The sequence below is a fragment of the Sminthopsis crassicaudata genome, chromosome 1, assembly GCF_048593235.1.
Source record: "Sminthopsis crassicaudata isolate SCR6 chromosome 1, ASM4859323v1, whole genome shotgun sequence".
In the NCBI taxonomy this organism is placed as follows: domain Eukaryota; kingdom Metazoa; phylum Chordata; class Mammalia; order Dasyuromorphia; family Dasyuridae; genus Sminthopsis; species Sminthopsis crassicaudata.
In genome coordinates, this window is record NC_133617.1 from 414,629,622 (window position 1) to 414,645,437 (window position 15,816).

The 15,816-nt window shown below is 32.4% G+C and overlaps 1 protein-coding gene across 2 annotated transcripts in view; it reads right to left on the reverse strand.

The window, feature by feature from the left end:
* The window catches only part of LOC141550009 (uncharacterized), a 188,947-nt gene that overhangs the window by 2,734 nt on the left and 170,397 nt on the right, over positions 1-15,816 (reverse strand). For both annotated transcript variants that reach the window (XM_074280136.1, XM_074280135.1), the window contains one exon: positions 4,467-4,577. In XM_074280136.1, coding sequence (XP_074136237.1) covers positions 4,467-4,577 — 111 coding nt within the window. The remainder of the gene's footprint in view (positions 1-4,466; positions 4,578-15,816) is intronic.

Below are 15,816 nucleotides of genomic sequence, written 5' to 3' on the forward strand. Positions count from 1 at the left end.
TTGTATTTACCTTTTTAATTTCTTTCTTATTTGTTTTGTGGTTTGATTTATCTAATTCTGAGAGTGCAAGGTTGACATCTCCCACTATTATAGTTTTGCTGGTTATTTTTTCTTGCAACTCTCTTAACTTCTCCTTCAAGAATTTAGATGCTATACCACTTGGTGCATATATGTTTAGTATTGATATTGCTTCATTGTCTATGCTATCTTTTAGCAAGATATAGTTTCCTTATCTCTTTTAATTAGATTAATTTTTGCTTTTGTTTGATCTGAGTTAAGGACAGCTACTCCTGGTTTTTTTTTTTTTGTTGTTGTTGTTGTTTGTTTGTTTTTTTGTTTGTTTTTTTGTTTTTTACTTTACCCAAAGCATAATAGATTCTGCTCAAGCCTTTTACCTTTACTCTGTATGTATCACCCTGGTTTAAATGTGTTTCCTGTAAAAAAAAAACATATTATAGGATTCTGACTTTTGATACAATTTGCAGAATTATGGCAGAATTCATCCCAGTCACATTTACTGTTAAAACTACTAATTCTCTATTTCCTGATATCTTATTATCCCCAGATTATGCTTTTCTTTTTCTTTCCCCCCCCCTTAACCCCCTCCCAGTATTAAACTTATGGGTACCACTTGCCTCACACAGCTCTCCCTCTTTAGAATCCCTCCTACCCCCTTTGAGTCCCTTCCCCTTTTTTTATACCTTTCCCTTTTTATTCTTTTCTTTTTCCCTTTTCCTCTGCCACTTTTTAATGAGGTGAGAGAAGTTTCTCTATAAACCAAATATGTCTAATATTTTCTTTTTGAGCCAAATCTGATGAGAGTAAGATTCACATAATGTTCCTGCACCTCCCTAAATTCCTTCAGATATGATAGGTTTCCTTTGCCTTTTTGTGGGATGTAATTTCCCTCTTTTTATCTCCCTTTTTCCCTTTTTCTGATAACTATCCCCTTTCCACTTCCACATCCCTTTTTTGTATTATAACAGTAAAATTAAATTATACATGAACTCTTTATGTATGCCCATAATAGAAATACAATTCTCAAGAATTCTTTTTATCTATCTTTTATGTTTCTCTTGAGTCCTATATTTGGAGGTCAAATTTTTTTGTTTAACTCTGGTTTTTTCATTAGGAATAAATGGAATTCACCTGTTTCATTGAATGTCCATCTTCTTCCCTGGAAGAAAATGCTCAGCTTAGTTGGGCAGTTTATTGTTGGCTGCTTTCCAAATTCTTTTGCCTTTCGGAATATCAGATTCCAGGCCCTTTGATCCTTTAATGTGGAAGCAGTTAGACCTGAGAGATCCTCATTGTGGCTCCTCGGTATTTGAATTGGTTTTTTCTGGCTGCTTATAATAATTTTTCCTTAGTCTGATAGTTCTGAAATTTAGCCACAATATTCCTTGGAATTTTTATTTTGGGTTCTCTTTCAGAAGGTGTTCGAGGAATTCTTTCAATGCCTATTTTACCTTCTGATTCTATTATATCTGGGCAGTTCTCTTTGATGATTTCCTGTAAAATAGTGTCTAGGTTTTTTTATAATAATTTTCAGGAAGTCCAGTAATACTCAGATTATCTCTCCTAAATCTATTTTCCAGGTCTGTGTTTTTCCAAGCAGATATTTAATATTTTTTCTTTTTTTTTTTTTTTAATTTGGTTTTGCTTGACTGATTCTTGATGTCTCAACTAATCATTCATTTGTATTTCTTCAGTTCTGATTTTTATTGAGTTATTTTCTTCATTAGCTTTTTTTTTTTAACTTCTTTTTGTATATGCCCAATTGAGTTTTAAAATGAGTTGTTTTGCTCTATGGATTTTTTTTTCCATTTCACTAATTTTTTTTTTAAACTTTGGTTATTTTCTTTTTCCAATTCACAAATCCTACTTTCCTGGGAGTTCTTTATCTTTTCCAATTCATAAATTCTGTTTCCCTAGGAGTTTACCTTTCCCAATTCAAATTTCAGGAAGTTATTTTCTTTTTCCACTTTATCAAATTATTCTTTTAATGAGTTATAGGCCTTTTAGAATTTTTCATCTATGCCTTGATTTTATCACAGGAATTATTATCCATGATCCTTGGTTCTCTAATTCCAAACTTAAAACTCTTTTACCATTTGTTAGCCTGCTTTTATCATTACAACTGGCTAACTTGAATTCACCTTCTAATTCTGCTAATTACCTTATTTATTTTGGTCTAATAAATTGTACTATTCCATTTAGGTGAACTTTATTAAACAGAATTTCCATCTTTTGAAAGATTTTATGTTTCCAAAAGGGACTTAGTCAGTCTCATGAAACAATTTATACATTATACTCGTCAAATAAATTCAACAAGTCTATAATATATGAATATATTAATAGCATATCTGAAACAAATACTATCAATATCATTGATAATAATTAAGATTTATGTAACACTATAAAATTTACAAAGTGTTTTATGCTATTTCATTTGATCATCCCAATAAATTATGAGGTAGATATTATTACCCCCATTTTATATATGAAAAAATTGAGGTTGAGAGAAGCTAAGTGACTGGTCCAAATTACATGGCTAATAAGTGTTTCAAGAAGGATTAAAATTTAGGTCTTCCTAACTCCAAGTCAAAAGCTTTCTCTAAAGTACTACCTACCTTCCTGATAAAACTTTTGGAAATTATTGATGAGTTAATAAAGTGAATTTTAAGCATCTCATTAGAAAATTTAATTTCAGTCAAACCATTCTCCAATATAAATGGTCAAAGGATATGAACAGACAATTTTTAGATGAAGAAATTGAAACTGTTTCTAGTCATATGAAAAGATGCTCCAAGTCATTATTAATCAGAGAAATACAAATTAAGACAACTCTGAGATACCACTACACGCCTGTCAGATTGGCTAGAATGACAGGGACAGATAATGTAGAATGTTGGAGGGGAAGGAAAACAGGGACACTGATACATTGTTGGTGGAATTGTGAATACATCTAGCCATTCTGAAGAGCAATTTGGAACTTTGCTCAAAAAGTTATCAAACTGCGCATACCCTTTGACCCAGCAGTTTTACTACTGGGCTTATGTCCCAAAGAGATCTTAAAGAAGGGAAAGGAACCTGTATGTGCAAGAATGTTTGTGGAGCCCTTTTTGTAGTGGCCAGAAACTGGAAACTACGTGGATGCCTATCAATTGGAAAATGGCTGAATAAATTGTGGTATATGAATATTATGGAATACTATTGTTCTATAAAAAATGACCAACAGGATGATTTCAGAATGAACTGATGCTGAGTGAAATGAGCAGGATCAGGAAATCATTATATACTTCAACAATACTATATGAGGATCAATTCTGATGGATGTGGCTATTTTTAACAATGAGATGAGACAAATCAGTTCCAATAGAGCAGTAATGAACTGAACCAGCTACACCCAGCAAAAGACTCTGGGAGATGACTATGAACCACTACATGTAATTCCCAATCCCTCTATTTTTGTCCACCTGAATTTTTGATTTCCTTAACAGGCTAATTATACACTATTTCAAAATCTGATTCTTTTTGTACAGCAAAACAACTGGACATGTATACATATATTGTATTTAATTTATACTTTAGCATATTTAACATGTAATGGTCAACCTGCCATTTGGGGGTAGGGGAAGGAGGGGAAAAATTAGAACAAAAGGTTTGGCAATTGTCAGTGTTGTGAAATTACCCATGCATATATCTTGTAAATAAAAACTATTATAAAAAAAGAAAATTTAATTTCAGAAACATGAAAAATGTTCAACAGAATCTATAATTGTTATATAGTAATAAGGATATACAGCAATGTATACTTTTTAAGTAAAAACAATCAATGAAATTCAAAATATCTTTCTAACATTTCTCTTGCTCAACAATGTAGCAAAATGAAAAAAAATTGTTGTATTTTCAATCCAAAAGCCTGTTTTGGGATCCTAGTTCTATTACTTAGCATGTAAGTGACCATGGACAAGTATAAACTTCTTAGGTTTTGATTTCATCTCTAAAATAAAGGAACTAGACTAGAAAATATCTAAAAGCCCTTTCAATTTTATATCCTATGATTGTATGATAAAACCAGCATGCTTATAAAGGTTTTTGAGAAGGAAAGAAAAATAAATCCTTTCTGACTAGTTTTTAAAAATACACAAAACTCCCAAAACCAATAAGAAGAAAGTTCTCTATTATCCATTATGTGATATACTCTTCAGCTGCTTTCTGGAAAATGTTTATGTACTTTTGAACAATAGTTTACCATAAAACAGAAAAAGAAAAAAAGAAAAAAAATAGGAAAGTAAATCAACAGGCAACAAATTCATGGCTTGTTTTAGGTTTCTTTTTTTTTAATTTGTATTTTTAATTGAATTTATTTTTATATTTACATATAATGAATATTTATAAATGTTATCTACATGTATTTATTTTAAATTTATTTTTTATTTTTAAAAAAGTTAAGGTCTTACCGTGTGCAATTTTTGCAAAGCTTTCTAATAGCATCCAGAGTGATTTCCTTGCAGAAACTGAGTTTCAGATACTCCAATGTGACATGGCAATAGCTAGCCAATAAACAAACCCTGGATGGGAAGAGATCACAAAGGGATAAAGGAATACAAATTAGTCAGGAAGTCAAGGCCAAATAGGTTTTTGTAGCTATTGTCATGTAAACAATTATCTCAAATCAAAAATTTTATATTACCCAACTAAATTTAATGTCCCTCTTATACCCTTTTCTACCTTTCTTCTAATTATTCATTATTTCTTTATTTTCCTGCTTTCCTTATTACTAAGCTGAGGGGACAGAAGCTTCTTTTTATATCCAATATGCATGATTAAATCTCATACAAAAATTACCTTTACATGGAAATTAAACAGAAAGAGAAAAGGATCTATTTTGGATTTTGCATAAGACTAACTCTTAAGGGAAGCAATAAACTGGGGGAAACATTTTTACATCCAAAGGATCTGATAAAGTTGTCATTTCTAAAATATAGAGAATTGACTCAAATTTATAAGAATTCAAGTCATTTTCCAATTGATAAATGATCAAAGGATATAAATAGATAATTTTCAGATGAAGAAATTGAAACTATTTCTAGTCTCCAATCACTATTGATCAAACAAAGAAATACAAATTAAGACAACTCTGAGATACCACTACACACCTCTCAGATTCAAATGTTAAAGGGAATATGGGAAAACTGGGACACTGATACTTTGTTGGTGGAATTGTGAATGCATCCAAATATTCTGGAGAGCAATTTAGAACTACCTCAAAAAATTATCATATTGTGCATACCCTTTAATCCAGCAGTAATTCTACTGGGATTATATTCCTAAAGAGATCTTAAAGAAGGAAAAGGGACCCACATGTGCAAAATTGTTTGTGGCAGTGTCACAGTTTGTGGCAAGAAATTGGAAACTGAGTGGATGCCCATCAATTGGAGAATGGCTGAATAAATTATGGTATACGAATGTTGTGGAATATTATTATTCTGTAAGAAACAGGATGCTGTAAGAAACAGCAGGATGATTTCAGAAAGGCCTGGAAAAACTTACATGAACTGATGCTAAGTGAAATGAGCAGAACCAGGAGATCATTATACATGGCAACAACAAGACTACATCAATTTTGATGGACATGGCTCTCTTCAACAGTGAGATGATATAAGACAGTTCCAATTGTTCAGTGATGAAAAGAGCCATCTAACCCAGAGAGAGGATTATGGGAACAGAGTTTGGACCACAACATAGCATTTTCACTCTTTATGTTATTGTTTGCTTGCATTTTGTTTTGTTTTCCAGTTTTTTTTTCTTCTTGATACAATTTTTCTTGTGCAGCAAGATAACTATATAACTATGTATTCATAGATTTAACATATATTTTAACATATTTAACATGTATTGGACTATCTGTCATCTAGGGGAGAGGGTGGGGAGAAGGAGGAGGAAATTTAGAAGAAGAAGGTTTTGCAAGAATCAATGTTGAAAAATTACCCATCCATATGTTTTGCAAATAAAAAGTTTTCATAAAATTAAAATGTTAAAATTTTTAAAAAGACCAACTCTTAATTTTATTTATTAGTTCAATCGTTTTCACACTTTCAATCTAAATACTCTCTCCTTTGATTTTTAGAATTTTTAATTTGATATTTATTTGTTGGATTTTAATTTGTTCTTTGTCTAGCTTTTTTAGTTGCATTCCCAATTTATTAATCTCTTTCATTATTTTATTCATGTAAGTATCTAAAGATACAAATTCCCACCTCACCCCCCGAACTGCTTTGGTTGCATCCCATATGTTTTATATGTTGCCTCATTATTGTCATTCTCTTAGATGAAATTATTGATTGTTTCTATAATTTGTTGTTTCACCCACTCATTCTTTAGGATTAGATAATTTAATTTCCAATTAAGTTTTGGTCTACTTTTCCATGACCAAATTTTATTTCATGTATTTTTTTTACTGCATCATGATCTGAAAAGGATATGTTTATTATTTCTGCACTTCTGCATTTGATTGTGAGATTTTATACCCTAGTGCATAATCAAAAAATGATGAAATTAAGGAGTGAGAGAGTAATGTATTGGGAGAAAGAAAAAGGGAGAAGTAGAATATGCAAATTATCTTCCATAAAAAAGAAGCAACAAATTAAGACAATTTTGAGATACCACTAAACACTTCTCAGATTGGCTAAAATGATAGGAAAAAATGATGAATGTTTGAGGGGTTGTGGGGAAAAAGGGACACTAATACATTGTTGGTGGAATTGTAAACTGATCCAACTATTCTGGAGAGCAATTTGGAACTATGCTCAAATGACAATCAAAATATATTTGATCCAGAAGTGGTTTTACTGGGCTTATATCCCAAAGAGATCTTAAAGGAGGAAAAGAAACCAACATCTGCAAAGAAATGTGTGGCAACTCTTTTTGTAGTGGCAAAAAACTGCAAACTGAGTGAATGCCCATCAGTTAGAGAATGGTATATGAATGTTATGGAATATTATTGTTTTATAAGAAACAATCAGTACGATGAGTTCAGAGAGACCTGGAGAGACATGAACTGATGCTAAGTAAAATGAGCAGAACTAGGAGATCATTATACACAACTACAAGAAGATTATCCAAGGATCAATTCTTATAGATGTGAGTCTTTTCAACAATGAGATGATTCAGGCCAATTCCAATGATTTTGTGATGAAAGGAGCCATCTACACCAAGACTGTGAGAATTGAGTGTGGATCACAACATAGCATTTTCATTCCTTTTGTTGTTTTTTGCTCACATTTTATTTTTTCTCATTTTTCTATCTGATTTTCTTGTGCAACAAGATAATTGTGTAAATATGTATGCCTATATTGGATTTAGCATGTATTTGCCATGTTTAATATATATTGGATTAATTGCCATCTAAGAGAGGGAGTAGGAGGAGGGGGGAAATTGGAATACAAGATTTTGCAAGGGTCAATGTTGAAAAATTATCTATGCATATGTTTTGAAAATTAAAAGCTTTAGGGACAGCTAGGTGGTGCAGTGGATAGAGCACCAGCTTTGAAGTAAGGAGGACCTGAGTTCAAATCTAGCCTAAGACACTTAACACTTCCTGGCTGTGTGACCCTGGGCAAGTCACTTAACCCCAATTGCCTCAGGGGGAAAAAAGATTTAATAAAAAAAATTTTAAAAGAAGCAATAAAAAGCTTTTATAGGGAAGGAGAAGATAGAGTGAATGAGCAAATCTTACACTCATCAGTATTGGCTCAAAGAGGAAATAACAAACATACTCAATAGGAGTATAGAAATCTATCTTACCATATGATATGGGAAAAGGGGAGGGTAATAAAAGAGAGGACTTATTGGAGGAGGAAGTGGTCAGTAGCAAAACACTCCTGAGGAGATACAAGGTTAAAGAAGAGAGAGAATAAATGGGAGAAAATACTGTTAGCAAAAATAAGTGTTTAAAAAAAAAATTTCGAAGCAAGTTTCTCTGATAAGGCCCATTTCTCAGATAAGAGAGGGAATTGAGCCAAATAAATAACAGCCATGGCCTAACTGATAAATGATCAAAAGATATGTTCTGTGCCCAAAGGATAATAAATTCATACATACCTTTGATCTAACAATACTGCTATTAGGCATGAATACCAAAAATAATTCAGGGGAAAAAAAAGGAATATGACATATATGTACAAAAAATGTTCAGGACAAAAATAATGGAAATTGAGGGGATACCCATCAACTGGGGTTTGGCTCAATAAACTGTAGTACATGTTTGTAATGTTATATTATTGCTCTATGGAAAATGATGAGCGGATACTCTCAGAAAAAAAAAATCCTGGTAAATCCTCATGAACTTAAGCAAAGTGAAATGTATTGTATACAAATAGCAATATTCTGGAATGAGCATCTGTAAATGACTAGCACATTCACGATTGTCCTGAAGGACTTATGATGAAACATCCTATTCTTACCCAGAAAAGGAATTGATTGCATCAGAATACAGCTTGAAGAATATTCTTCCTCCCTTTCTTCTCCTTCCTTCCTTCCTTCCTTCCTTCCTTCCTTCCTTCCTTCCTTCCTTCCTTCCTTCCTTCCTTCCTTCCTCCCTCCCTTTCTTCCTCCCTCCCTTCCTCCCTTTCTTCCTCCCTCCCTCCCTCCCTCCTTCCTTCCTCCCTCCCTCCTTCATTCCTTCCTTCCTTCCTTTTGTTCTTTCTTTCTTTCTTTCTTTCTTTCTTTCTTTCTTTCTTTCTTTCTTTCTTTCTTTCTTTCTTTCTTTCTTTCTTTCTTTCTTTTTCTTTCTTTCTTTCTTTTTCTTTCTTTCTTTCTTTCTTCCTTTCTTTCTTTCTTTCTTTCTTCCTTTCTTTCTTTCTTTCTTTCTTCCTTTCTTTCTTTCTTTCTTTCTTTCTTTCTTTCTTTCTTTCTTTCTTTCTTTTCTTTCTTTTTTCTTTTTTTCTTTCTTTTTTCCTTTCTTTCTTTCTTTCTTTTGTTTCAAACATAGAATTTTCATTCTTTTTGTTGTTTTTTGATCACATTTTATTTTTCCTCATTTTTTTCCTTTTTGATCTGATTTTCTTGGGCAACAAGATAATTGTATAAATATGTATGCATATATTGGATTTAGCATATATTTTTGCCATGTTTAGCATATATTGGATTACTTGCCATCTAGGCAAGTTCTTATTTGTTTGATGATGACAACATCATCATTCTTATGGTCTCTTTCTTTCTCTCTCTCTTTCTATTTTTTTCTTTCTTTTTCTTTCTCTCTTTTTTTCTTTCTTTCTCTTTCTCTCTTTTTCTCTCTGGTTTTTATTTTCTTTAGGGTGTGACATCTAAATTTTCTTTCACAACTTGAATTTTATGGAAATATTGTGCATAACTTCACATGTGGTTTCTTGATTGTGGGTAGGGATAAGGAAGAGAACCTAGAACTCAAATTTAAAAAAAAATGTAAAAAATGTTTTGAATATAATTGGGGGAAAACATTAAATAAATAAAACAAGATAAGTTAAAAATGCATTATGGTCTTATTACTACATATTCCTTTCCCTTCTGGCATCCCCTTCCAGCCATCCATACAATACTTTTTACCATCTGAGCATCCACTCTTGATGAATCAGAACCCTAAGTAGAAGGCTTTCTAAACAATTGCTATTAGTCCCTAAGAAAGTTAATTTATTCTGCTTTGGAACTCTTGCCCTGAGGATGAGTTGTCTTAACTGGTGACTAAATGATAGCAACTTTGACTATCCCCACTATATCTAGCCAACCCATGTACAGACCAGACAATACTATAATAGCTTATTTAGATATTCATTTATAATCTGTTTTGCTGCTATGTGCATCTCTCCAACATTACCCCTATTGTTTCTCTCTTCTTGTTCTGAATGTATTGCTCAATACTATGGATGTGCCACCTGATAGTTCTATTGTTCAGTTAACCATTCCTATGATTTTCTAAAAAAAAAAAAAAAATCATTTCCCCAAAATACCAGTACCATTTGAACTTACTTCCCTAATTAAAGTGTAATATTCTTGAGAGCTTGAGAGACCCTACTTTTCATCACATTTTAAATTTTTTCTTTCCAAGGTATTAGGTACTGTCAAAAAATAAACACAATTTTTTTCATTTATTCACTAATGATAGTAGAGTGGTGGTAAAGACTGATGAAAAGTGACAAGAATCACAGTTTGGGGACAATAAAACAACAATTATTTAGCTACCAGTACTCTAAAATCTGAGAGCCTTATTTAATGACAAAGTTGACATACTAAAAGAGAAAATGAATCATATAAATATTGGCATTCTCAGTATAAATGAAACCAGATGATATAAGGAGAATGAAACTAAATGGAAGGGTAACTAATAGGTTCTCTTTGGAGAGTAAAAAATAAAAGTTGGATCTGAAATAGTTTCATAATGCATCAAAAGGTAAAAATAAAATCATCATTTCATGGGCCTCTTGGTTCTCTTGTCCTTTAGTACTCTTGATACACATAAGCAAACTGAAGATAACTGTGGCTTATGTGCAAAGAGCCATTGCAAAGGATAAGAAAATAGAGATTTTACCAACAACTTGTAGAACCCCCAAATTAAATATCAACTTAAATGTCTAATGACTTCAACAGAAAAAAAAATGAGACTGGGAACAGATGGCAAATATAAAAATATGTTTGCTGTACACACATATATATGTATATAGAGAGGTAAAAACAGATAGATTTAGACATGTAGACATAGCTACTTATATGTATGTCTATTTATAGTTATGTCCATATAACTACATGTAAATATTGTTGTATATTGTGTATTTATATACTATGTTTAAGAAGAAAGCTGAAAGATGCTAGACCTAATGAACACTAAAAATTGGTGCCAAAAATGTACTTGAAAGGACAGCTAGGTGGCACAGTAGATAGAATACCAGCCCTGAAGTTAGGAGGACCAGAGTTCAAATCTGACCTCAGACACTTAACACTTCCTAGTTGTGTGACTCTGGGCAAGTTACTTAACCCTGATTGCCTGAGCAAAAAAAAATGTATTTGAGAATATCTTAATGCATAATAAGTAATTAGAAATATTGGCATTATTCTAATTCACCTATCAATGAACAGGCAAACTATCAGTTTCTTAGAACACATATGAAAGCAGGGCATCAGAGCTGAATATAGAATGTAGGTAAGAAGGACATATGTGACACAATTACAATAATTCCAATTTGCCCTATTTAAACAAATTAAATAATTCCAACTTATCCTATTGAAACAAACTACTGATACTGAAAAATACTGACATTAATTAATACCACATCATATGAAGGCAGTTGCCTCAATAAGGAAGCTAAAAAAGACCATATAAATCTCATCAACCAGAAAAATCTTGATCTTGCCAAGCATATGGCTAGCCAAAGTAAAAATTGCGTTTTGAATATAAACTCATTTTCAAAATCTTATGGAAGAGAATGCAAAAGGCCATATGACATTGTAGAAAGAGGGTCAGCTTCAAGTCAAGAAGTCAAGTTTCAAGTCCATCTTCTAACACATACTAGCTATATAATCCTGGGCAAAGTACTTAGCCTAACTAAAAATATAAAATAAAGACAGTGGGCAATCAGCATTGGTAAAGGAAGTTCACTGTACCAAGAAAATCATGGAATTTTATAATGGAAGAAAATGGCAGAAAACTTGATGACATTGATGCATAAAACAATGAGAAGGAACAAAAAAAAGTTAAGAAATCCTGGTCTGACAAAGCTCTTTTCAACAATGAGGTGAGCCATTTGCATCCAGAGAGAAAGACCTGTAGGGAATGAATATGGATCACAACAAAATATTTTAGCTTTTTGTTGTTATTGTTTGCTTGTTTTTTGTTTTCTTTCTCATTTTTTTCCTTTTTGATATGATTTTTCTTTTGCAGCACAATAATTGTGGAAACATATATAGAAGAATTGCACATGTTTAATATATATATATATATATATAGGATTACTTGCTGTCTAGGGGAGGGAGTGGGGGGAAGGAGGTGAGAAAAATTTGAAATATAAGGTTTTACAAGAGTGAATATTGAAGACTATCTGCACATATTTTGAAAATAAAAACCTATTATTTAAAAAAAGAAAGAAAGTTTTGTCTGAGATCCAATTTTTCTAGATTTCAAGAATGTTTAAAGATGCAATTGGAAGGTGAATAACATGGAGCGTAGGGGAGAGAAGATCTCTCAGAATTTCTTCCTTCTTTTTCATTAATGACAATAGAGATATTATATATGTACTTTAATATCTCTGACATGGATATATTGAGTTAGGAAACAAGAATGAAACTAAAGAAAATGAATACTAGGTATAGTGGGATGATACCTATGCAAATACCAGACAGAGTATGTGAAGGATAACAGAAAAGGGAGAGTTCAAAATGAATGGGGAAAATGATAGTCAGTATTATGGCCAAATAAATGTAACAATCAAGAAGGCATCAATAACTATCAACATACATACCTCCATTCTGAATTCTACAATATTTTTATGGAAATGATCTATGCACAAATCACCTACCTCATACTCTCAATGAAAATACAAGAAGTCACTTCTAGCTAAGGTGTTTCTATATTTTGTGTTCAAGTAAAATGCTCCCAATTAATATTATTGTAAGACACTTTATGGTAAGATCTTACCTAGACTCACTGATGAATGTAGGAAAGATTTATTTTACATTCTTGCAAAAATGGATACCTAGGTTAGTAGACACATCTTTGAAAATTGAAAGGCAACATTTTTTTTTCCTATTCTGAAGCACTAGTCCCTTCCCTTATTCCCCATTAATTGGATGTTACAGAAGTTACATATGAATCTCCAATCCTCATTACATAGCCAGTCCCCAAAAAAGTTTCCATTCTATAAGGGGAAAGATAACAGAAGAGGGCTAAAGGCAAACAACAAAAGATTCTTTCAAATCTCAAGCCACTACTTCTGATTACAAAAGTCACTCCCTGCCCCCAAGCTCCCCAAAAAGCTTACATTCTTTGGGGCAAAGATAAACTCCATTCTTGATTATTTTTTGATGTCTTTGTAGGTCTCAGTTTTCTAATTTAAGTTTCATTTCTCCAATTTAATTTTCTTAACTGTGAAAACCAAACAAATGCCCATCGATTACTCATAATTTCCCCCTTTTTCCTTTTTTAATAATTTAAAAATCTATAATTTTAACACTAGTATTTTTGCAGATACTGTGTGATTGTAATTCGATCAAACAATAAGTATTTATTAAACATCTACTATGTACTTGGCATACCACGAGGTACTATGAATGAAAAGTGTTAACAGTTCATGCACTCAAGGAATTTCTATTTTAACAGGAAAAAAAATACACACATATATAAGCATACATAAAAAAAATTACCAAGCAAATACAAGGTAACCTTGGCAAGGAAAAGAAAACTACTAGCATCTGGGGGAATCTGAAAAGGCCTCCTGGAAAATGGAGAGTTTAAATCTTGAAGAAAACTAAAGATTTCAAGAGACAGCAATGAGGAAGGTGAGAAGCAGGGGAAAAGTATAAAAAAAAAGAGAAGGGGAGAGTGTTTTATGTGAGGGAAAGCAATGAGATCAGTTTGATGGAACTATAATATATAAGGAGAAGTGTAATATGTAATAAGTAAGGGCAGGCAAGATACAGTTACTTCATGAAGAGCTTTAAAAGACAAATAAAGAAATTATTATTTGATCCTACTGGCAATAGAGAGTCCCTGGAGTTTACTGACTGGGTGGGTGGGGGACATGACAAGACCAGCACTTTAGAAATATCACTTTGGTAGCTCTGTGTAAGAAGTATCAAAGCGGGGAGAGAGGCAAAGAGAAGGTAGTAGACTTGGCTATTGGTTGTGTAAGTGTAGAGAAGAGAATGCTAGAGTGAAAAGCAGTTATGGAGGTAAAAGTAACAAGATTTTGGAACCTCTTAGAAATGTGAGGTAAGAGAAAGAGAGAAACTGAAGATAACATTGAGGTTCTCACCTTGAATGGTGCTGTTCTTAATTGGAAAAAAGGAAGTTTGAAAAGAGGGGAGGAAATCTAGGAAAAGAGATAAGTTCTACTTTTGGACCTTTCAAGGTTGAGATATTTACAGGCTTTTCATTTTAAAATATACTGTAAGCAGTCAGTCTCTTGGGCCTGGAGTTTGAGAGGAGTTATTTGCATAGAGGTGATAATTAAATCCATGAAAGCCATAAGTTCTTCAATTGAGAGATCAGGAAGAGAAAAGAGAAGATGACCCAGAACAAATCTCTGAGTTATGCCCAAAATTACTCAAGGAATACATACTCTAAAGAATCAAAACATTAATTCCCCTAAAGAGCAAAATAACATGCCATGTTATTTTATTTCCAAAAACAAAAATAAAACATGGTATAGAAGAAGGACTAGTGGGCCAGGAAGCTAGGGGCAGGTTTTAGCCAAGCTCTAGATTACTAGCTAGGTAATCTTAGGCATGTCTTCTAGTTTCCCTTGCTCTCAGTTTCCTGATCTGTATTATGAAGTTAGGAATTAAATAACCACTTTTATTTCCTGGACATTCTAAAAACTATGCTGCCTTGCCTCCTGGCTATCCTCTTCATAGTTTTCCCACCAGGATCTGGATGCTTCCCTGGGTCAATATTTGCCTCAGACCAGGTCCCATGCCACTTCAGTCACATTTCTATATTCTCACACCATGCTGATACTTCCAGCCATTTCTACCTCTCCTTTATGTGCTACCCCCCATTAAATTGGAAACATTTCCAAAGTAGGAGCTTATTGCTTATTTTTGAATCCCCAGTGTTTAGTACAATGCTGGCAAATAGTAAGCACTTAATAAATGCTTTTTCTTTCACTCATTGTAAGTTCACTCACTGCCTCTTCTAGAAATCTGACATTCCAAAAATACCTTGAGCTGTGGCAATCAAGTTAACTTTTTTTAAGCACTAAAATTATAGTTTATCATAAAGACTTAAAGAAAGTAATCATTTTAACTGCAATTGTGTTTTTTTGTGTATGTTCAAGACAGAAAATCAAAGATGAATGGAAAACATCTGGCCAAGTAAATTAAAAAAGTAGGATTTTGAATGACGTAAATAAGAGAATCAATTTAAGTCAGTCAACTAAAGTATCTTCTGCTTTATGGAATTAGATGCACTCCAGGAAAATTGGCTTTAAAATGAATGCCTTAACAGTGAATTCAATTTTTCCTATTGATTTTCTTTTCCATATAAATCAGGCATATATATATATATATATATATATATATATATATATATATATATATATATATATATATATATATATATATATATATATATATATATATATATTCCCAGAAAAAAAAAAAGCACCCTGATAGAATGTCAGTTATCTTCTATGGAGAAACAGAGTCAGTCCACTCCAGAATGAAAATTCCTTAGAGAATGATAAGGCTTTTCTTTATTTAAAGAAGTGCTTGACAAAATAATATAGAAAGAACACTGATACAGGAGTCAAGCTATCAGGGCTGGCTTGGCCAATAACTAGATTTCTGTCTCGCCACCATCTTTTTGAAATATCACCATGTTTCTCTCCCCAGCTACCCTGCTTTCCACCTCCTCTTTCAGAATTAGCAATCAAGTCAATTTTATAAATACTTTGCCCTATAGATCAATATCAACAGTTTTTTGACTCCCCCAAAACAAAACTTCCTTCCTTGGTCAGCATTCCTTTAGATGTTATGTTCTCCCATTAGAATGTGAGTTCTTTCAAGGAGGTTGTTTTGGATTTTATTGGGTTTTTGTCTCTTCATTTATATTCATTTCTCTTA